This window comes from Helianthus annuus, chromosome 3 (genome assembly GCF_002127325.2).
Source record: "Helianthus annuus cultivar XRQ/B chromosome 3, HanXRQr2.0-SUNRISE, whole genome shotgun sequence".
Taxonomy (NCBI): Eukaryota; Viridiplantae; Streptophyta; class Magnoliopsida; order Asterales; family Asteraceae; genus Helianthus; species Helianthus annuus.
Window position 1 is genome coordinate 152,389,637 of NC_035435.2, and position 22,774 is coordinate 152,412,410.

At 37.0% G+C, this 22,774-nt stretch overlaps 3 protein-coding genes across 3 annotated transcripts; 2 read left to right on the plus strand and 1 right to left on the minus strand.

The window, feature by feature from the left end:
* The first annotated feature begins 208 nt into the window (after positions 1-208).
* On the plus strand, positions 209-2,022 carry LOC118490209 (receptor-like protein kinase HERK 1). Its single transcript, XM_035987598.1, has 2 exons — positions 209-1,114; positions 1,345-2,022. The coding sequence occupies exons 1-2, from the start codon at positions 209-211 to the stop codon at positions 1,993-1,995; spliced, it is 1,557 nt and encodes a 518-aa protein (XP_035843491.1). The 3' UTR covers positions 1,996-2,022.
* A 6,659-nt stretch (positions 2,023-8,681) lies between these two features.
* Positions 8,682-12,394, minus strand: LOC110930074. The gene is made up of 6 exons (XM_022173302.2): positions 11,183-12,394; positions 10,969-11,084; positions 10,170-10,527; positions 9,834-10,031; positions 9,641-9,741; positions 8,682-9,248 (listed from the first exon to the last, which is right to left on the minus strand). Exons 1-6 carry the CDS (start codon positions 12,230-12,232, stop codon positions 8,777-8,779), a joined length of 2,295 nt encoding a protein of 764 aa, XP_022028994.1. The 5' UTR covers positions 12,233-12,394; the 3' UTR covers positions 8,682-8,776.
* A 5,517-nt stretch (positions 12,395-17,911) lies between these two features.
* LOC110930075 (putative ubiquitin-like-specific protease 1B) lies at positions 17,912-22,774 on the plus strand. The gene is made up of 9 exons (XM_022173303.2): positions 17,912-18,913; positions 19,015-19,094; positions 19,917-20,010; positions 20,099-20,197; positions 20,313-20,405; positions 21,302-21,421; positions 21,510-21,613; positions 21,724-21,796; positions 22,514-22,774. Exons 1-9 carry the CDS (start codon positions 18,149-18,151, stop codon positions 22,574-22,576), a joined length of 1,491 nt encoding a protein of 496 aa, XP_022028995.1. The 5' UTR covers positions 17,912-18,148; the 3' UTR covers positions 22,577-22,774.

A 22,774-nucleotide genomic window follows, 5' to 3' on the forward strand; every position in this document is an offset into this window, starting at 1 on the left:
CTATCTTGAAATGGGCATGAACCTGGCCTCTTCTAAGAAGAAATTGAATATGATTAAAGAAAAGGGGGATTTGTATTTTTTTTAATTAATTCATTAGAAGCAAGGGAGGCTCCAACTTGGGAAATCGGCCTATATCTCGGGTGTTATATTTACGAGCTCCTTGACAACTCGATAATTACAGTTTCTTTCTCGCTTTTGTTCGATCATAATGTCTCTCACAAATGAACTCCAACACCTTAGGATTGGACTTGAAGCTATAAAATTGGCCACCAACAACTTTGGTGGCGGAAACTACATTGGGAGAGGTGGATTTGGTAGGGTGTACAAAGGAGAACTTGTCCATTCTGAGGGGCTGACCATGGTAGCTGTAAAACGCCTAGATGGTGCGTTTGGTCAAGGAGACACAGAGTTTCAGAAGGAGATCATGATGCTTTTCCTTTACGAACATGAAAATATTATCTCTCTCTTGGGTTTTTGTGATGAGCGTGGTGAGAAAATATTAGTGTATGAGTATGCGCCTAATAAAAGTCTGGACTTGTCCCTAAATAGCACTGATCTCACATGGATTCAACGCCTCAAGATATGTGTTGGGGCTGCTCGTGGATTAGAGTATTTACATGATCCAAAGGGCTCACAACAGAGACTCTTACATCGTGATATTAAGAGTTCCAACATCTTGTTGGATGAAAACTGGAAAGCCAAGATTTCAGATTTTGGTCTTTCCAAACTTGGCCCCGCAAACCAACAGTACACATTTCTTGTGTCCCACGCACTGGGCACCCCGGGATATTGCGATCCTTTATATGCAACAATGGGACTTTTAACAAAAGAATCTGATGTTTACTCTTTTGGTGTTGTGTTATTTGAAGTCTTGTGTGGAAGGTTGTGCATCAAGGACAAAGATGAGCGTCAAGCCTTTGTAGAACTGGCACAACAAAGCTTTGAACAAAACACACTCAACGGAATTATTTTTGATCACATAAAGGAACAAATAAACCCAGATTCGTTGAAAGTGTTTGCGTCAATAGCATATAAGTGTTTAAAAATAGATCGTAAAGAACGGCCGACGATGACTCAGATTGTGAAAGAACTTGAAAGTGCAATTGAAACCCAAGTATGATTTCTTATTCTTTTATTTTTTTGGTTTATTTTCCTAGACTAATAATCAACTAATCCATACTTATAGTCATTCGGAAATTGACTTTGTTAGCATGTTGTTCAACAATCTGTTAACTCATGTCCTCACCTTAGTTCGCGTGTACTTATGTAATCCAATTTGACGCACACTAATATCTAGATGCTCTAACTATATGCATATTAATCATGTTGAATATATAAATGCAGCTAGCACCAGATTACAATAAGGGGAAGATGCTACATGGGTGTGAGCACTATAAGAGGCGTTGCAAACTCCTTGCTCCTTGCTGTAACGAGTTATTCACCTGCCACCACTGCCACAACAAATACACAAGCTCATTAAATGACCCGAATAGAAGGCATAAAATGGTCTTGAAAGATGTTACTCAAGTTGAATGTTTGCTTTGTAACACCAAACAACAGGTCTCTCAGATTTGTATTAAATGTGGGGTTAAAATGGGTGAATACTTCTGCGCAATTTGCAAGTTGTATGATGATGATATATCAAAGCAGCAGTTTCATTGTTATGATTGTGGCATATGCAGACTTGGCGGTCGTGAAAACTTTTATCATTGCCAGAACTGTGGAGGTTGCCTTAGTGTAGAGCTGCGAGGTTTTCATGTTTGTTCAGAGAACGCTATTAAAAACGACTGCCCCATATGTCATGAGTATCTCTTTGATTCAGTTAAGCCTATTGCAGCTATGTACTGTGGTCATATAGTGCATTTGGGTTGCTATTCGAAGATGAGAAGAAAAAATCAATCCCCATGTCTCATCTGCTCAAAGTCCTCATTTTCTAGACAAGTGTTAGAGATCTTGTATATTGTATTACTTATATACGTGGTTGCTATATATTAACTTACTAACTGTGTGTGGGTAGTAGAATGTGTCCAAATTTGTATTGTTTTCTTAACTTTAATTAATTTAAGTGTTAAACCACATGGTGACAATTGAGTCTGATTTGGTAATGCGCTCTGTATTCCAAGTATAATCATGCAAAGGTATCTGAATGGTAGGTGTAAACATGTATTTGAAGATGATAATGATGTAGTTGAGGTGATTAATCATGATGAAGATGAGAGTGTTAAAGATGATGAGGATGATTCAGGGTAGGGGTGATAAAATTGGTAGGTTGGGCAGGTTTGGGTAATGGGTTAGGATGAGTTTGGGTTAGGATGTGTTTATTAAGAAATGGGTTATTAGGCTATGCGGTATGGTGATGGTCCATCCTTGGAGGATGATCCGCCACGTAAGCGCCACGTAGATCGGGTGTGAGGATGGGGCAAAGAGGATGCAGCTAAGGAAATGGGGGGATGGGCCTAATATATATATATATATAGGGTCAGGATTTAGAGAAAATGATGAAAAGTGTGAGAACGGTGAGAACGCTTATGGATCGTCCGATCAAAATAATCTATGGACTAGATTGGCGCGGTGGCGTTTTCATAAATAACACGAATTCTATTGAGTCGACGCGCTTCATTAAGGGTAAAAAGGTCTTTACACTTCTATACCAAAAACGCCAAATGAATAAAACGCCATTATTGACCAAAACGCATCCCTATATAAACAAAACATTCTCATACATAAGAACACAACTCCCCCAACCTGAAAATGCCATATTTCTACTATATAACATTCATCTTACAACGCCAAAAAATCCAAAACGTCAAACACACCTACTCAAAACGTCATATTTTACTATATACCAATCATCTTAGAAAACGCCAAATCTCTCAAATATCAAAAATTTCCAAAAAATGGACTTTTCTTTCAGATACATTATTTCCTCAGAAAAAACGCCAAAAATGCCAAAAATTGTTTATTGTTCTACACGAAGTTTCGAAAAATGCATTCTTTCCTGAGGTGCTGCGACTCAAATAACATTTTGCTGAATGAGATGGACAAAACTTCAAGAAAAAGATACTGGGGTCAGACATATGTCAGTTTTTGTGTTTTGTTATTGATGAATATTAGAATGACAAGAATTAGACGAATGACACTGATGAGTGGTTTGAAGATACATATTCAAACAAAAAACTCATGTCATATTGCCTTTCTAAACGGCCAAAAAAACACAAGCATGACAAAGTCAAACCGCCAGTGAACATGTTTCAAAGAAGAAAGAGACTGACGATAGTGAAGATTTGAAAGATGAATTGTTTCTATTTTTATTTTTTTTTTAATTTTCTTTTTCTGTTGTTTGTTAAGTATTTTTCAACTTAGAATAAAAAAAATAACATTATATTCATAAAACGCCAAAAGTCTTAATTGTTGGGAACCATGATGAAGTAAAACGCCAAAAACTCCCAACATATAATAAAAGTAATTTAGAGAAGAATTATTAAAAGCTAAAAATGGAAACAAACGCCAAAAACTACTTAAAGCCATTAAAAACGTCAAACTTGGAAGATGGAATGTCTAAGACCATAAAAACTCATAAAAACCTGAACAAAACCAGTAAAAAATACACACAGTAACTGAAAAGACCGCTACTTTATTAGTATCATTTATTATAAATAAAAATCCCGCCTAAACTACGCGCAAAAAACATCCTACAAGAGAGACGTATCTGCACAATCAAGTGATCACACCACCAAAAAAATAAACTTTTGCTGAATGAGATGGACAAAATTTCATCAAAAAACAAAAAACGAAGAAAAAAAGACTTTTACCCCTTAATGAAGATGGGCATTATGTAGGAAAAAATGATCTACATAAGGTATTCAAAAACAGGTTCAAAACGCCAAAAATGTTAAAGCAGAAGAGGCTGATGACAGTGAAGATTTGGAAGAGAAATTAGATTATAATTTGTATTTTTTTTCAATTTCTATTGTTTGTTATCTAATTCTCTGATTTTATTATCTAATTCTCGACTAAAAAAATTAATATAAAACGCCAAAAACAGCAAAACGACTGATAGTGTGAAAATTGAGAGAACGGATGCTAGCAAAGCACAATGTTCCTTTAAAACGCCAAAAAACGCCAAACAAGGTATTAATGAAAAATCAACACTAATTCACCGATAAAATTGAACGAAAACAGTAATTGCTAAACAGTAAAATGAAGAGACGGTAACATTATTACCAAACATTAATTAAATTAAATGCCAATACATGGATAAATGAATTTATTTATCTTTCAAAACGCCATAATTGTCTGTCAAATTATAGACATGTATCCTACTTTGATATAATAAACATCAAGAAAATTACTACTGATGTTTACATCATAGACAGAAATCCTCATTTAAAAAAAACAATAAAAACGCCAAAACATAATTAAAACGCCAAAAATATTAACCGTGATCCTGATCTACAAACAATAAAACGCGGCGAATTTATTAAACGCCAAAAAAATGGAAACGGGATGTGACACGCGTTTAAAAAAAGAAATATGAAAGGACAAAAAAGCCCCTCCGCCCTTTTCTAGGTTGCGTGACACGTGTTAGGCCAGGAAGCGTTCTCATCGTTCTCACACTTTTGAGCGTTTTCTCCTGATCTCGTTTCTATATATATATAGGTAAAGAGTAAAATACAAATGCGCTTATCGTACGATACGTACGCGATTATCCCAGTCGTTCGATCAGGTGCGGATCTGGTGCGAATTCAATACATATCGCATGTGAAAAAATGGTTAGCATGGGGTAGTGTGAAAAATGGCATGGGGTGTGTAGATGGACAAAATCGCATGTGGAAGATTTGAATATCGCATGTGAAAAAATGGCATGGGGTAATGGGAAAAATGGCATGGGGTGTGTAGAATCGCATGTGGAAGATTGAATATCGCATGTGAAAAAATGGCTAGCATGGGGTAATGTCAAAAATGGCATGGGGTGTGTAGAATCGCATGTGGAAAATTGAATATCGCATGTGAAAAATGGCATGGGGTAATGTGAAAAATGGCATGGGGTGTGTGGAATCGCATGTGGAAAATTGAATATCGCATGTGAAAAAATGGTTAGCATGGGGTAATGTAAAAAATGGCATGGGGTGTGTAGATGGAGAAAATCGCATGTGGAAGATTGAATTCGCGCAGCTCGTACAGTTCGCATGGAGGTATTAAATCGCATGGGAGCTGAAGATCTGACGGCTGGGGTTATCGCGTACGTAATGTACGATAAGCCCTATTGTACGTTAACCGGCCTCTCTCTCTCTCTCTCTCTATATATATATATATATATATGTACGTATTGTATGTATAGGTGTGTGAGAGAGGGGGAGGGCGTCTTTGCCGTCGAGACCCCGACGTTGGCGACGATGGAGGAACGGCGACGGAGGGCATGAAATGGAGAGGGGGACGACGACATAGGGACGACGTTTCTGGACGGTCCCCATACCGTCCAGCCTTAGGATGGGTTTAGGTCAAGATGGATTTTTGTCAAGACAGACTTGGGCATGATAGGCTAAAAATACAAATCAGCCAAAACTAATTCCATCACAAAATCAGCCATGTTCTTATGTGTGTGTGTGTGTATAAAATCAGCCAAAACTAATTCATATAGTTATAATACTATCCTAAAACTAAGTCCAATCGTAGATATCATGTAGTATCATGTAAGTCAAGCATGGAGGTTAAAGCCTCTTTATATAATTCACCACTACACGAAATCATCACAAGGATGATTCGGAGGGTCATGAATAACAAGAAATAAATCTAACTAGTGCAAGCTCAAGTGGCCAAGTAAGTCTCTAACATGGGTGTGCCAACACGACATGGAAAGGTAATCCTAAGTGTCGGAGGCTAGACGGGGCTAAGTTACTTTGATACTAGTAAACCACTTGAGTGTTTATACATAAAGCTCACAAATGAAGGAGTGGAACTAGTTTGGAAAGCCCAAGCTTCCATGGTTCACACTTCGCAAGTCATGAGTTAACCCTATGGAAGATGATGAACCAAGCTTGTTTTCATCACTCGGATTAGGACATGTATAAACTGAAATTAAAGAGTTTTGAACTCATAATCTTGATGAAAATCACCTCAACACAAACCCACAACCATAGACTAGGTTGTGAGTCTGGTAGGTACAAGATTCCACTAAGTTTTTATCAAGAAAATGAAGATACAAGAACAATAAACAAAACCGAAAGTTTAGCACACTTTAGACCTCAAATATGTTGAGGTTTCACTTTAGATTACCAAGGTAATCTTGTGAAAACCTTCTTAGAGGTTATCCAAGTGTTTTAGAAGAAGAAATAAGCAAGAAATAGTTGAAGAAGTGAGCTAGAACTCACTTTCAATCACTTAGAACTTTCTGCCAAACTTCAGTGATTTTGGATGGATTAGAGAGTGTTTTGGGAGTGATTAGAAGGTTTGTAAAGCGGAAAATGAATGGGGGAAGTGTTGTTTATATAGTGGGGATATTAGGGTTTGAGTTAGGTGTATTAAATGAAGTTAGTTGGGGAGAAATAGACCAAAGAAACACACCAACAGCCAATCTACACACAGAACTAATCTGGTTGCGGATCAGCCTGCGCCGCGGGTCACGGCAGTGAGCTTGAAACCGTGCGCATGTCGCGGCTTGTGTTCAACCGTGGATCTTTTATGTTTTGGCAATTTCAGTCCTTTAACTTAGGTTTTAGGCATATCATAAGGTATTTTAAGGTATAAAAACATATTATTAAGCGTATCAAGTATATATAACTTATATTTAGACGTCAATCAAGTACGGAAGTGTAATTAAGTGTCGAGTATGTATAAATAAGTGTTCGAACATGTAAGATGCGTAATTGTGATAGTTTGTTCGTATAAAACATCTAAGGTTACGTATCACGAATAGGTATCCAACATATGTATGATTTAAATGCATGGGTGTACGATTTGAATGTTTAAATAAGTACGAATAAACAAATGTATGTAAAATGATCGATTTTATTATGATCAAAGTCTCGGATTTACAATGTTTCAAAACGAAATACGATTACAAAGGAAACAAGCTTCTGAAAGTAGAAATACAAGATAAACTTTCTAAATACGGAAAATTACAAAAAGCGAGGCGTTACAATGGGGCCAATATATAGCCATAAACAAAGCACACGTGAATAAAGAAAACAATAAAAGAAACTACTTGAACCTAAAGAACCGTACAACTATTGACAAATTCTTTAACTAAACATGCACCCCAACATCCATATTCTAAATCCAACAAACTCGGTCCAACTTTTATTCAACTGGTTCTACGTAAGCATAACAACTCCCAAGTTGTTCACTTTCCCACGTCTGCATGAACCCATGACATCTGACCCATGAACCCCTGAGTATGTGGCCCGCTAACCCGTGAACCTCGACCCACAAACAAACCCAATTTAACCCAACATTCTCCCCTTAATCGGTTGTTCACACCGTTCATCCACACAACATTTCGTCACCTTTCTCTTGAACCATCTCGACTTTTCTCGGTTCCCCGACCTCAACGTTGGTCACGTCTAAAGTCTTCTCGGTTCAGCCCAAATCAAGTTTATAACACGTGCAACATCTCACGTGGCATCCCGCTGCGTTCACTAACAATCTGACTCTTCACGGGTTCCCCGACCAAATCCAAAGTCACTCGATTTGAACTCCAATGCCACAATGTTGTCACAACATGTCTTGTTTTGCTAGCCTATACCTTTTCACGATCAAACCTATTCCAAGAGGCCTCTCCACCGACTAAGAAAACAAAGCCACCCGCTTGTAACGTCTTCATTCAATTGCTAAAGGAAGCGAACCCAAAGTCACCTGCTTTGAAGTATCCTTTACGCTTGTTTTTCATGCACCTACGTGGTCTCCTCTTATCACGAAACAATCCGATCAAGGCACTCATTGTCACCTTTTGTTTTCACCGGTTGTATACCAGTTGCGCAAACCCGCAACTGACAACCGAACACCCTGAATCTTCCTCCTTTGATCACCACTAAAAGCCCCGGACACAAATGTTTATCACCGGTCATCGCTGTCGTCTTAACCGGTACTCCCACCATGACAACGACTGACCGTAAACACCACCACGTCTCCGTCATCCGCTGTTTTCTTTAAACTGTGATTAAAAAACTCACAACCCTTTCAAAACAAAACAGTTCCTGACCTACTACTTCTTTCACGCCTGCCCTCCACCAACTGACACACCCGCCGACGGCGGAGCCTTCCCCAGTACAAGCTCTAGGCTCTGATACCAAATGTTGATTTACGTACACACAACTCACCCTCTCGTTGTATGTAACATGTATGTGTAGTGAAGAAATATTAATGTGAGGGAAAGGTGCGAAAGCTTCTGTTGTAACTTGTATTCAATAATCATGGGGCCAATATATAGCCATATACAAAGCATGTGTGAATAAAGAAAACAATAAAAGAAACTACTTTAACCTAAAGAACCGTACACCAAATTATTTTACTAAACGTGCACCTTAACGTCCATATTCTAAATCCAATAAACTCGGTCAAACTCTTATTCAACTAGTCCTACGTAAGCATAACAACTCCCAAGTTGTTCACTTTCCCACTTGGAACCCATGACATCTGACCCATTAACCCATTTGTGTGTGACCAGCTGACCCGTGAACTGCGGCCCGCAAACAAACGTAATTTAACTCAACAACAATAACACACTTATTAATTAGCATATCAACATATAACATTGCCTTATCATATAGTTGACAATCTATTCAGGTCTAAACTCAATGCCTTGCACAGTGAGCACTTTAAAAAATCCGTAATAGATAGTGCCTAAGCTAACACGCATAGATATTATTTCCTTGGATTTACCAGTTTGAAATTCCCATACTTGAACTTCCATCCAACCATCGCTCCTTTGTTTTGGAATGCCTTTCAGTTTAGGTCTATTCATAGGCTTGTGGGAGTTTTGGCCGGCCTTTGGTCGAATAACTGGAGTTTGAGGATTAAGCATATAGATAAACCCACATTTCTCATCCTGTAGTCTCCAGTTTGTTTTATCATCATAATTTTCCCTCACTTGCATAATAAACTCATAAGTGTCTAAAACCTCAGGGCTGTTTTCTGGCAGTTTGTAGACAAGGTAACATGCATATGTTGTTGCAGGTGACAATATTTCAGTCTTAATATTGTATACGATACTGAAAGGTTGATCAGGACTATAAGCCACGTCTTCAAATCTGCGAAAAAAAAAACACATTACAAGTGATACAAATTTAAGACATGGAAAGGAATTTTACACACAGGATTTGGACAGTTGCAAGGATTGCATGTACTAGAAGCCATTTATTTTTATTAACATGAGCATGTCCTGAAAGTTTCTTAAAGAAGGGTTTATGAGTTATTTCGCATGATATATCTTAACAATGAAACGTAGTGGTTTTCGTATCCGTAATATATGTTTGTATCTGCAAACAAATTTCAGTTGCTTCTGCAAATTGGTGGGTGCAAGCTGTTGAGCGTTCATTGTACGTTCCCATTACTCAAAAATCATATAGTTCATGTTCCACGTTTATCCGAAAAGATGGACATGTCTACAAGAAAACACTGTAGTTGAATATAAAGAAACAACCTTGATTCTTCATGATGCTTCCATTTCCACTGTTTTTCAAGAAGTGTGTATCTTGCTGGTAGCATAAGACATCTCTTCCCATTTTTAGCAAGAGAAAACCACTGCTAACCAATAAATATGAGAAATATGTAAATGAGTTTCATTTAGTAATGATTAAAAAGGATTAAGAATGAATCATTTATATCAACTATACCCCTTGACCATTACTCATTAGGAACCCTTTGCAAAGAATAGAGTAGAGTTCCTTCTTGGTTGTCCATTTCAAATCATCTTCTGAACATTTGATTATGTCATCATAATTATTTGGCAATTTTTTTTCCCAATATGTGTCATCTGATTCTGATATGGTTTGCATATCCACATTATCATCATCTAACACTACATGTTCCACCTATAAAAATCAGCCATAGAAGAAATTAACTACCCTATTAATAATCTTCATGTTTTTCCATCCACCATGTAGGTGGTCATATGGTTCATTTTGAAACTTTAAAACAAAAATGATTGAAAGTCATATTTGTTAGCTTACTTTTTCAATGGGGCGAAACTCAATGCCTTCTATTAAATAGCTACACCAATCTTCGTAATGACCGCTCCCAAACCGAATTTCCAGATCAACATTTCTCCTTTCGCTTTCGAACTGAAATAATTCAGCCATCATCCATCCATCTTCTCTCACATCAGCCAGGCATGCATGACAAGATCCTGTCTCCCCTTCCATCGAGTATTGAATGCATACATATCTCAGTTCAGTAGGGACCAACACTCTATCTGTATCTTTGAACACAAGGTTTACTGTGTATGTGATGTGTGGTGACAAGAACTGAGTTCTCACATGTGCTTTGTATACCCCGTGCCATGTTTGAAAGCAGCTGCCCGGGGGAAATCTGCAAGAGAGATTTACAGGCAGATGTGCTTAAGAAATAGTAATAGTATATGAAGAGATTATGTCATAAATACCGGACCTCAAAGTTCAGCCATCGAAGCACAAACTATAGTCATCAGGATCAAGGAGTACTGTGGCAGCCACCGGGCAAAATACACAGGAGAACTTGACCCGGATGACGTCAACCAAATAGAAGGGTACAAATACCTAAATCCATGTACATTTGAAGTACATTTTTCTAATCATACGGTCCAATTTTCTCTCTCTAAAACAAATACTTATTCTCACTCCGGAGGGTGGTCGCAAAGTGGCCCTCCCATCTCTGCGATGAGCCTAACAGTTTCTTGTTTTGCAGGTTCGTTTCTTGCTCACATATTCGAATCACTAGACGATCCGGAGGTCTCAGTGTAAAAACGTGGAAATTAATGAGGAAGACACGTACCTTGAAATCTTTTCAGATACAAATTTATCATAGGCAGAGGAGCTTTTAACTCTAATGATACATTCTGCTGCAGATATCATTTCACAGTGTTCTCCGTTGTTATTTAATGAAAACCACTGTTCATTAAAGATAGTTGGCAAACATTTTCTGTTACTAATCTGCATATACACAACAATTTACCATTCACAAAAATATTGTAGAAATAGGTAATTACTGTTTTGCCACCGTTAAGGAGGATCCCTTTGGAGAGACACGACTTGAGTTCCTCTTCTGATTTGTACATCAGCGGATGTACTGCAGTCTTAATTATCTTTTCATAACTCAATGGATGTTTCATCTCTTCGTAAATCTCCTGAAATTCAAGTGCAGTCTCAAGCTTTTCCACAACAACAGACATTGTTGGTCGTTCTTCACGATGTTTCTGCAGGCATTGAAAGGCAATGTCTGAAAATATTTCCAAAGACCTGGGATCCATTTCTTGCACCAGATCTTGAAAGATAATCTCATCCAACGTCTTCTGTTTGGCTTTTTGCTTCCACATACGCACTAGACTCTGGAACTTACCATTGCTATTATCATAGCATAGTCTGCCACACAATACTTCAAATAAGACTACACCAAAAGAGTATACGTCTGACTCTTTCGTCAGGATGCCCAACTCCATATACATTGGATCTAGGTACCCAAGGGTACCTACAACGTTGGTGACAAGAGCCGTGTGCTGCTGATTAGCTGGCCCTATTTTTGACAGTCCCATGTCAGAAATTTTTACGTTCCAATTATCATCGAGAAGGATGTTGGAACTCTTTATGTCACGGTGGAGGACTCTTTGTTGAGTGCCCTTGTGATCATGTAGGTAACTTAGACCCCTTGCGGCATCAAGGCATGTCTTGATACGTCGAATCCATGTGAAAGTAGCGGAAGATAAATGGCGGTCGAGGCTTCCATTGGATGCGTGCTCGTAAACAAGGATCATCTCATTACCTTGGTCACAAAAACCCAGTAGAGAGATTAGATTTTCATGTGTGTAACGAGATAGCATCATTACCTCCTTCCAGAATTCAGGTTCTCCTTGCCCAAATTTACGGTCTAGACGCTTAAAAGCAACCATGCTTCTCCCCTTATGGTGACACAGTTCTCCTTCATACACTTTCCCAAAACCACCAACTCCGATTAGTTTTCTGTCATTAAAGTTGTCCGTGGCTGATTTGATATCTTCAAGTTGGATTCTAAGATGTTGAAATTCCCCAAAGATAGTCTCCATTGTTGTTGCTGGGATAATATAGTGAGAAAAACTGAATCAAATATTCAAAGCAATTGCAATACTTGAATGGAGATTTTGATGAAACGACAAAAAGGTGTTTGTATTAGTTCTGATGAAAGAAAAATTCACAGGTCTCTAAGTGTATGATGATTAAGAACCGAGAAGAATGACTTCAATACATAAAAAAAAAAAAAAAAAAAAAAAGATGTGCTTGATCAATGGAAAACAATGCCTTTATATAAGCTTACAAAGGGCAGTATTTAGTTGTAATTTACACAAGTAAACTATACACTTCATTTTTTTTATACTTTTGATATAACTTGTTCTACTAATCCATATGCATGTGTGTGTTAGCTGAGATGTCCAGATCTCATGATTTCATCAAAAATGTTTAATACAGCTATTATAGCCTAAAAAATGTTTAATATGCATTTCTTAACTTAAAGGATATGGTAAAGAAATGAAGTTGACTTCCATAATTGCATATAAAAGATGTGAACACATTATAAGTCAACCCTCTAGATGCTGTTATCACATGCTTACATATATAAAGATTATTAAATTCCAGTAGTTGCAGCTTAGACAATTTGTGGATGGTTATCTTGTCTCTTTAGTTGACCTTAGACATTACTTGCTTAAAACCTCGCAATTTCTTTTATTTGGCATCATCAAAATTAGCTTCTGACGTTAGATGAGGTTTTGATAATATTTTACTTCGATCGATCACTGGAAAATATTAAAACTAAAACCCTATTATCTCAAATTATTACATACCAAACGAGAGAACTCAACCCAAAATACTAGTCTGACGGATGAGAGAGCTCATTTGGTATATAAACCCCACATCAGTTCCCCATACAACCGATGTGGAACAAGTCCCATACCTTGCAAGTTATGGACTAATACCATTGCAACAGGATACATTTTGAGGGAGTGGGTTCGGCAGGGGAAAGAAATTATATGCAGATGCCTGAGACGGGATTTCTAATTGCTCAAAGATATGGTGTGATTGTTCACACGTTGGACATTCGTGGCAGCCACATAGTTTTCCCTCTGTTGGGCGGTCCGGAAGACGCTTTAGAACCTCATCTAGTTGTTGCGGTTGTGTTCGTCGACGGTGGACATTTCATCCATGTAACACTTGAAGGTTCCTACCCAATGCCTCCCACGAACCCACTTTGGGAGGCGAACAGAACTCAGAGGGCAGCAGCCTGGCATGACAGATACAAGGATCAACTCGAAGCATATCAAAGGCTAACGTGCCACCCGTTGTACGTAATCTTTTCCCAGATGTTCAAAGCTTAGGTTGAAGTACATGTATAATAGTAATCCTATTAACTCATTTATAATACAAAAGTGTGTTTGTTATTCTTATTGTTATTGTTAAAAATACGCCATAATACGAACAAATGCATATCCAGCATTCAAATGATACCTTACGAATGTTCATTTTTTAATTAAAATGATTTAAAAAAAAAAGCGGGGCATTTAGGGTTCTTTCTGCAGACAAAGCCTTGATTTGATGTTGTATTCTGCACAGTGTTCCAGTTCCAGAAAAGTGTCACGTTTGAACCCTAAGCACCGCGCTTTGGGTTTTTTTTTTAAATTACTTTTATTCAAGAATGCACCTACAACTGTCGTAAGTTGACGTATTTTTCCATTTTAAACACATCCAACTCACACCTAATTTCAACAAATTACAACAACAATAACAAAAAAGGATATTAATTTACAATAACATTTAATCAACCAAAAAACATAACTAAATTTAAACACACAATAATATCAAACTCACCCACATTTTTCTTTATAAATTCAAGAAACTTGAAACACTTACTTTGTGGATTGTTGGGGTTATTTATCATGGTTTCAAAGTTTCTCTTCAAAGGGTTTATTGGGGTTGTTGAAATATCTGGTTCCGATGACTGCATGTTTCCGATCAAATTAGGATAATTTTGTGGTTTTGAAGGGGAAAAGACCAATTGTTTGTGTGCCTTATCATTGTGGAGAATACTATATAACTTTTGAACGATTGTGAATAGGACCTTGATCAAATTTCTTCGTTTCACATGATTATGAAGCCTCGTTTCGTGAGGTGCTCAGAGAAGAAGGTGCAAGAGAATGGCGAGTGTCAGCTAACCTTCACGAGCGTCTTCTCACTCTTGGTGACTGCTCAGAGATTCATGTCTGTAGAAGGTGCAAGAGAATGGCGAGTGTCAGCTAACCTTCACGAGCGTCTTTTCACTCTGGGTGACTGCTCAGAGATGCATGTCTGTAGAAGGTGCAAGAGAATGGCGAGTGTCAGCTAACCTTCACGAGCGTCTTCCCACTCTCAATGACTGCTCAGAGATGCATGTCTGCAGAAGGTGTAAGAGAATGGCAAGTGTCAGCTAACCTTCACGAGCGTCTTTTCACTCTGGGTGACTGATCAGAGATGCATGTCTGCAGAAGGTGCAAGAGAATGGCGAGTGTCAGCTAACCTTCACGAGCGTCTTCCCACTCTCGGTGACTGCTCATAGATGCATGTCTGCAGAAGGTGCAAGAGAATGGCGAGTGTCAGCTAACCTTCACGAGCGTCTTCTCACTCTCGGTGACTGGTTAGAGATGCATGTCTGCAGAAGGTGCAAGAGAATGGCGAGTGTCAGCTAACCTTCACGAGCGTCTTTTCACTCTCGGTGACTGCTTAGAGATGCATGTCTGCAGAAGGTGCAAGTGAATGGCGAGTGTCAGCTAACCTTCACGAGCGTCTTCTCACTCTCGGTGACTGCTCAGAGATGCATGTCTGCAGAAGGTGCAAGAGAATGGCGAGTGTCAGCTAACCTTCACGAGCGTCTTCTCACTCTCGATGACTGCTCAGAGATGCATGTCTGCAGAAGGTGCAAGAGAATGGCAAGTGTCAGCTAACCTTCACGAGCGTCTTTTCACTCTCGGTGACTGCTCAGAGATGCATGTCTGCAAAAGGTGCAAGAGAATGGCGAGTGTCAGCTAACCTTCACCAGAGCAATTCGGGCAGCTGTTTTCATCATTTCGTGCAAATAACTCACTATTTGTTACAATTTCTCCAAAGCAACCACCAAAGCAATTCGGGCAGCTGTTTTCATCGGATATACGCGCAAGCATGAACAATCTCTAAAGCATATGGAAAAGGTGAACTTGACTTCACCATTGGAGGAAGAAGTTATATCAATCACAGATAGGGCTGTAAACGAACTGAACGTTCAGCGAACAGTTCGTGAACCGTTCGGCGGGAAGTTCGTTTATGTTCGTTCGTTTAATAAACGAACGAACATGAACAAGAAATTTCCTTCGATTAGTTAAATGAACGAACATGAACAGAGGTCTCGTTCGTTCGATTGTGTTCGTGAACGTTCGGTAAGGTGTTCATGAATGTGTTCGTGAACATTTGTTCATTTGCCTTTGTTTATGTTCGTATGTTTGTGTTTTAATTGAATATTTTTGCACTTTCATATATTTTATCTGTAATTTTTATATTATTAAACTTTTATTCGTTTTATTACCCTAACAATTAAACTAGGAAACCCTCTTTCACCTTGTTTATGCACCATTTTCCGTTCATTTCTCATTATTTACATAGGCGAATACAGTCGAACTCCGTTCCACAATAAGAGATTCAAGTTCTAGTGCTATTCTCTGAGTCATCTACCTTTATCCTTCGTTGCATTCACCAAATTTATTTGTGTTCGTGAACCGTTCGCGAACACGCTTATTTCCTTAATGAACGAACACGAACATAAAATCCCGTTCGGTAAGTGTTCATGAACCGTTCGTGAACACATTTATTTCCTTAACGAACGAACATGAACAAGGCCTTGTTCGTGTTCGTTCGGTTCGTTTACAACCCTAATCACAGAGGAACATGGCAATTGTGGTACATCCCCATCCACGTACTCATTTGCTATCTAATTCGCCTCGCTGTCCATATTGTTATATTCTAAACTCATCATTCCACCATTTTCATATGAATATGCAGGGTCTGTGCATATTTTAAACGAATAATCAATCATTTTAACAAAATGAGTAAAATGCTAGTTATTCGATAAACATTGATTAGAAAACGTCGCTTAAATCAGAGGATGAGTTGATTTGATTGTAAAATAGATACAAAGGATGAGATATCGACAGTTAGCTCGAAGAAGTTTCTATCGATTATTGATGATGTGGATTTCAGGATTTCATTTGCACAAACTGTAGAGAACTTGTAACAAGAGAGTGTGATGGTGGGTTAATGGGGGGTTGATAGGACTATTTATGGTGCAGATCTTAGAGTGTAAAAGATAGCGGAGGATACAACAACGTATTGAAAACAATTGCCGACGGTGGTGATATTGTATTAAAGAAAAGAAAAGGGATATAAATTGTTAGTAGTATCTTTTAGAGAATTGAAGCAAAAGGAATTTGTTATAGTTTGTGGAGAATGTTCTGGAAATTGAAGGAAAAGGACTATGATTCTGCTTTTTGCAACTACACGAGTTGTGTCTCTTTTCCTTTTTAGAATTCCTTTCGTTGAGATACCGTTGTCCAAGTCAGCATACTTTTGATCTGAATTTGCTGATGCTTCTTTTAGTAGAGAATTTGATGATGTTTCAGCACAATTTAAAGAAAAGGAATATTCACAATCTGATAACAATAGATGTTGTAAATCTAGGAGACGCCATTGATTCAAAGAAGAACCCATTGATTCTCTATACAATCTGGGATTATCTATCTTGTCATCGACCAATATGAAAGATGATAACCCAACAGTGTCCAAAGTGCTGCTTCTTTTGGTATTATCACATTTTTGTACCATTTAAGACCTACTGTAATTTGACTACAACTTTCTCTCTCAAACCTTTCTAAAAGTAGAAAAAAAAAATATTAACAACTAACAAAGATCGAAGAGCAAAAGAAGAAAGTGTTCCTCTTTGTTACCAAGCATGTCATCTTAAACAATTAATAGGACATTATTGTTCAACAGGATTTCCTTCCGGTGATCTCTGTTAAACTTCTTCGGGATTTTCTGTACATTCGAGTATTGCAGTTTTGAAAGATGACCGAATAGAGATCTGAATAACTGATACAGAAATCGCATTTTTCTGCACTAGATAACGAATATGAACATTGTATTTATCACGAAAGTACTGAAGAACCGAGATAATAGCTCCGGTTTCATCATGAAAACTAAAAGAACATAACAATATAAATTAGTCAAAGATATCATATAAATTGACAAAAAAATATAAAAAAAGTAACTTATTACTTGATAAATTAATAACACTAATATATATATATATATATATGTTTTGTAAAAATAAAATAACTTTAAATCAACTTTAAATTAAATATGTTTTATAAAAAAATCTACAACCTTTCAACAAAAAAACACAACCAAATACAATCAAACAACAAACCAACAACCTATTTTTTCACCAAAACCCTACTTTTTCCCCCAAAAATAAACTGCCAGGCCAAAACGCCCCGCTTTGGCCAAAGCGGGCCACTTCGGTACGAGGTCGCCGGACAGGAAGTGACGTGCTCAGCTTTTGTCTGTTGACTTTAATCCAAAGTGCCCTGCTTTAACCATAACGGGGCGTTTGGGTGTGTGAATAGACCAAATGGGAGTGTGAATAGATGCTTTATGTGCTAACTTGGCAGATGAATTTATGTACACATCAGGGACAAATGTAACCGGTAACCTGTTCTTCCGGTTACCCCCTTGTACACGTTAGGAACTTGAATCTTGTAAACCCTAATTACGTTAATCAACATCATCACTCCAAATTGAGTATCAATCCTCGTATGTTTGGGTTCAACATGTCCAATTCGATCTTATTCCTATGCTAACACACACTAATTTCACAGATTTTCTTCCTAGGGTTTGAATAAAACCCTAAATCGCATTACATTTCAGTCAGAATGGGCGCATTAGCCAGTAATCGCAACAAGCGTGACGCATCATCTCAATCTCCCGATTACAATCTTCACATTGCTAAGAAACTCAAATGTTCATCTCAAATAGATTCAAAGAAAGTCTCAAGAAGTTCTGTATCAAGACTCAGTCTTTATCCCCAAAAGATAACACCAATTACTAGAGAAGTTCATGCTCCTTGTAGATTCATCAGTGGGTTTCTAAAAAGATTGTTTACTTATTCAAGTGGAATTGTTAGACAAAAATCTGTTGTTTCTGGTGATCATATGGGGAATGCTCTGTATGCTAAGTATTCTAAGTATTCAAAGTATAATTTTGCAAAGGAATCTGCAAATGGTAGGTGTAAAGATGTTGTTTTTAAAGAGGATAATGATGTTGTTGAGGTTATTAATGTTGATGAAGATGAGAGTGTTGAAGATGATGATGAGGAGGAGGATGATTCGGGTAGTTCGAGTGTTGATGTGGTTGAAATGGTGGAGGATGAGAGAGAATGTAGTAATGTTTCGGTTGAGACGGAACAGATAGTGGCAAGATATAGGGAGTTGGATCGAAAGGGGGCGTCTACTTCTTCGTTGAATCATCGGGGTTCGGATGATATGGATGTAGATGTGGGTTTGCCTTTACATAAGAGGTTGATGAATGAATGTGGTGAGAAACGGAATTTAAGTTTGAGGAGATTAAAGTTTGATATTAAGGTACTAGAGACAAAGCGAGCTTTACTTCAACAATCGCGTCCTGCTAAGAAAAAAGAGGTATAAAGATTGCACACCTTATCCATTGGAAGTAAATTTATACACTCATTGGTTGCTGATGCGTTATCTTAATCTAATCGGTAACTTGATTGTTATTTCAGGATGTAGAAAATGACCCTTTTAAGCCTCTTACCGAGGAAGAAGGTGACTTGGTTGCTAATGCATTATCTTATTCTAATCGGTAAATTTTGATGTTTGTGTGTGTAGTGTACTTTTGTGTTGTGGTTATTAGGGGTGTTCATCGAATCGAATATCGAATTTTCGAATTATTCGAATCGAATTGTTCGAATAATTTTTATTTTTCCTTGAATTCGTATTCAATTAAAACCTATCGAATTCGAATCGAATTCGTATTCGAATAAAAAACCCAATTCGTATTTGATTCGTATTCGATTAAAATTTCGAATTCGAATAAATTCGATTTAATTCAGATTCTTTAAAACATGTAAAAAACTATAAAAATGAAACATAAGTTTTAAAGCAGCCATAAAACACGATATCACATTAAAAAGTTTCAAATAAAGTACCACAAGTCTAAAATTCAAAACGAGAAGCCGGGAATAATCACTCCACATTATAAGTTAATATTTTTATGTTTAGAAATCTATTGATAGATTTGTTAATTAGGTTTTTTACTTATGGGTCATGTAATGGGTAATTTTAATACTTGGAAAAAAATTAGAAAAGAATTTATAGCATAGCTTAATAAAAGTTATATATTTATTATATATAAAAATAATAAATAAAAATGTATAATTTTTATTCGAATTTCGAATCGAATTTGAAATTATAAATTTGTATTCGATTCGTATTCGATTTACTTGACTTGAATTGAATCGAATTCGAATTCGAATTCTTATAATCGAAACGAATTCTTGATAATCGAATCGAATTTAAACGAATGTCGAATTTTTCGAATTCGAAACGAATCCTGAACACCCCTAGTGGTTATGTCTTTTTATGTATTCTGATACTCTTATCAAACGTCTTTCCAAATTTGTAGGAATAAGGTTTTGGTCACTCACGAGAACTCAAATATTACGATCACAGGGGAAGTTCTGCAATGTTTGAGACCTTATGCATGGTTAAACGATGAGGTGTTTATTTATAAATATGAATATCAAATGCTATATTTAATGCATCAACATATTATGTTTGCGGGCTTACGCTGCTGATTAATTTCAGGTCATCAATGTCTATCTTGAGTTGCTGAAAGAGAGAGAAAATAGGGAGCCCAAAAAGTTTTTGAAGTGCCATTTCTTCAATACATTTTTCTACAAGAAGGTTGGTTAATCAATAACCCTCGTCCCTCGTATCCTTTCTTGTTTCTTGATTCGGCTATTTTGGCAGGAGGTAAATCTTAAGCTAATGTTTGCACTAATATATAATCATTTGGCAGTTAGTTAGTGGAAGGAGCGGCTATGATTATAATTCAGTAAGAAGATGGACTACCCAAAAGAAGTTGGGATACGGTCTTCTTGAGTGTGACAAGGTAAATTTTTTAATGATTTTTTGTAGAGTAAAATGCCATTTTCGTCCCTGAGGTTTGGCCAGTTTTGCGACTTTCATCCAAAGGTTTGTTTTTCCGCATCTGGATCCAAAAGGTTTGAAATCTTGCTATTTTCATCCGACTCGTTAACTCCATCCATTTTTTCTCCATGATTCATGGAAAATGGCAAGATTTCAAACTTTTGGATCCACATGCGGAAAAACAAACCTTTGGACGAAAGTCGCATAACTGGCCAAACCTCAGGGACGAAAATGGCATTTTACTCTTTTTTTTATATATCGATTTGTTTTTTAATAATAGGCAAATTGGAAATAAATAATCCCACCTAACTTAATTTGGCTGATAATAATCCCAAGTCAGTTATTGGCCGATAATAATCCAAACTGGTCAATTTTTTTTCTAAAATAGTCCACCGTTAAAATAGCTTAACGGAGTTAAGTTTTTTTTCTGAATTACAAACCGATGTTTTAGGGCTTTTGATCAGAACGAGGATACGAGTCCATTGATGTAAAACTTACCTCAAAATACTGCCCCAACCCACGAAAACGGTGCTTCAATTCGGGTGTTTAAACTTCCAATTAACAAAAATCAAGCCATTTCGAGCACAATTTCCAGGTAAGTTTTACATCGATCGACTCATATCCTTGTTCTGATCAAAACCCCTAAAACATCGGTTTGTAATTCGGAAAAAAAAACTTAACTCCGTTAAGCTATTTTAACGGCGGACTATTTTACAAAAAAAATTGACCAGTTCGGATTCTTATCGGCCAATAACTGATTTGGGATTATTATCGGCCAAATTGAGTTAGGTGGGATTATTTATTTCCAATTCGCCTTTATAATATATATTTGGGTGTGCTTATATTAGCGTTAATCAGATATTTGTCCCTATCCACAAAGAAATACATTGGTGTTTAGCTGTTATCAACAAAAAAGAAGAAAAATTCCAGTATCTTGACTCACTTGGAGGAGCTGACACGAAAGTATTAAGAACGTTGGTATGTCAAGCCTACATGTCTTTTTTGCGCATAACAACTTTACCGGTTAGATATAAAGTTACGAAATGTTACGTGTCATTTTGTCCAGGCCCAGTACATTACAGACGAAGTAAAAGATAAGACTGGTAAAAATATTGATGTTACTTCTTGGGAGCAAGAGTTTGTCACCGACCTTCCCAATCAAGAGAACGGGTGTGTATACTGTAAACATTATCGTATAAAATTTAATGATGCTTTAAAGGTATACTAAAAAAAGGAATATTTGATTTTTTGGTGTGATCATTGTTCTGTTTATCGGGCAGGTACGACTGTGGTATGTTCATGATTAAATATGCAGACTTCTATAGCAGGGACATAGGACTATGCTTCAACCAGGTAAAATATTACTTAACCTTTTGTGTTGAAAATTTACCAAAACTGAGTATGTTAACTATGATTAAAGAAGGTTTTTTTTATTAAAATAAGAGTAAAATGTCATTTTCGTCCTTGAAGTTTGGCTACTTCTGTGACTTTCGTCCAAAGGTTTGATTTTCCGCATCTGGATCCAAAGGTTTGAAATATTGTCATTTTCATCCAACGTGTTAACTCCATTCATTTTTTGACGTTAAGCCAGGGGTATTTTCGTCTTTTTAGACATTTTTGTGATGATTAAAGGGTTTGGTTGGGGAGAAAGTCAACAGAGTTGGATCTTTATTTCTTATAGTGTTTTTTATTTTAATAAAAAATGTCTAAAGAGACAAAAATTCCCCTCATTTAACGGAGAGAAATGGATAGAGTTAACGAGTCAGATGAAAATGGCAAGATTTCAAACATTCTGGATCTAGATGCGGAAAAACAAACCTTTGGACGAAAGTCACAAAAGTGGCCAAACCTCACAGGGACGAAAATGCCTTGTTACTCTTAAAATAATTATTAAATTTCTAAAATAATTTGGCAATTTTTGGTCTATCTGTTTCATTTATTGTTGGTTTAATCATTTGAATTGTAACTGTAGACCTGTAGGGGTAAAACATAGTGCAGTCGGCTCATCCAAAAGTAAACGGGTCAAAATTGCCATAACAAATGTATGATATTTGTTGACATTTTTTGTAGGAGCATATGCCATATTTTAGAGTGAGGACTGCAAAGGAGATATTGAAATTGAGAGCCAACTGAAAGTTATGGTGTGTTTTGCAGCCATTTCAGAAATTGCTAATTTTTTTAGTTGAGGTTAGCTGAGAATATGAAGCCAATAATTTTTTTTTTTTATCAAGGGCTTGTTTGGCTTCTTTTTCTTTTTAAATTGAGTTTTGTATATCAATTATATTATAAATTTTGAATTTACAAAATTAATGAAATACATATTTATTGGTA

Coding starts and splice junctions, on each gene's coding strand:
- LOC110930074 (XM_022173302.2), bottom strand. CDS start 12,232: ATGGAGACTATCTTTGGGGAATTTCAACATCTTAGAATCCAACTTGAA. Junction 11,085..11,182: donor TCCTTAACGGTGGCAAAACA/GTAATTACCTAT, acceptor TTTAATGAACAG/TGGTTTTCATTAAATAACAA. Junction 10,528..10,968: donor GTATCTGAAAAGATTTCAAG/GTACGTGTCTTC, acceptor TCTCTCTTGCAG/ATTTCCCCCGGGCAGCTGCT.
- LOC118490209 (XM_035987598.1), top strand. CDS start 209: ATGTCTCTCACAAATGAACTCCAACACCTTAGGATTGGACTTGAAGCT. Junction 1,115..1,344: donor AAAGTGCAATTGAAACCCAA/GTATGATTTCTT, acceptor ATATAAATGCAG/CTAGCACCAGATTACAATAA.
- LOC110930075 (XM_022173303.2), top strand. CDS start 18,149: ATGGGCGCATTAGCCAGTAATCGCAACAAGCGTGACGCATCATCTCAA. Junction 18,914..19,014: donor GTCCTGCTAAGAAAAAAGAG/GTATAAAGATTG, acceptor TTGTTATTTCAG/GATGTAGAAAATGACCCTTT. Junction 20,011..20,098: donor ATGCATGGTTAAACGATGAG/GTGTTTATTTAT, acceptor GATTAATTTCAG/GTCATCAATGTCTATCTTGA.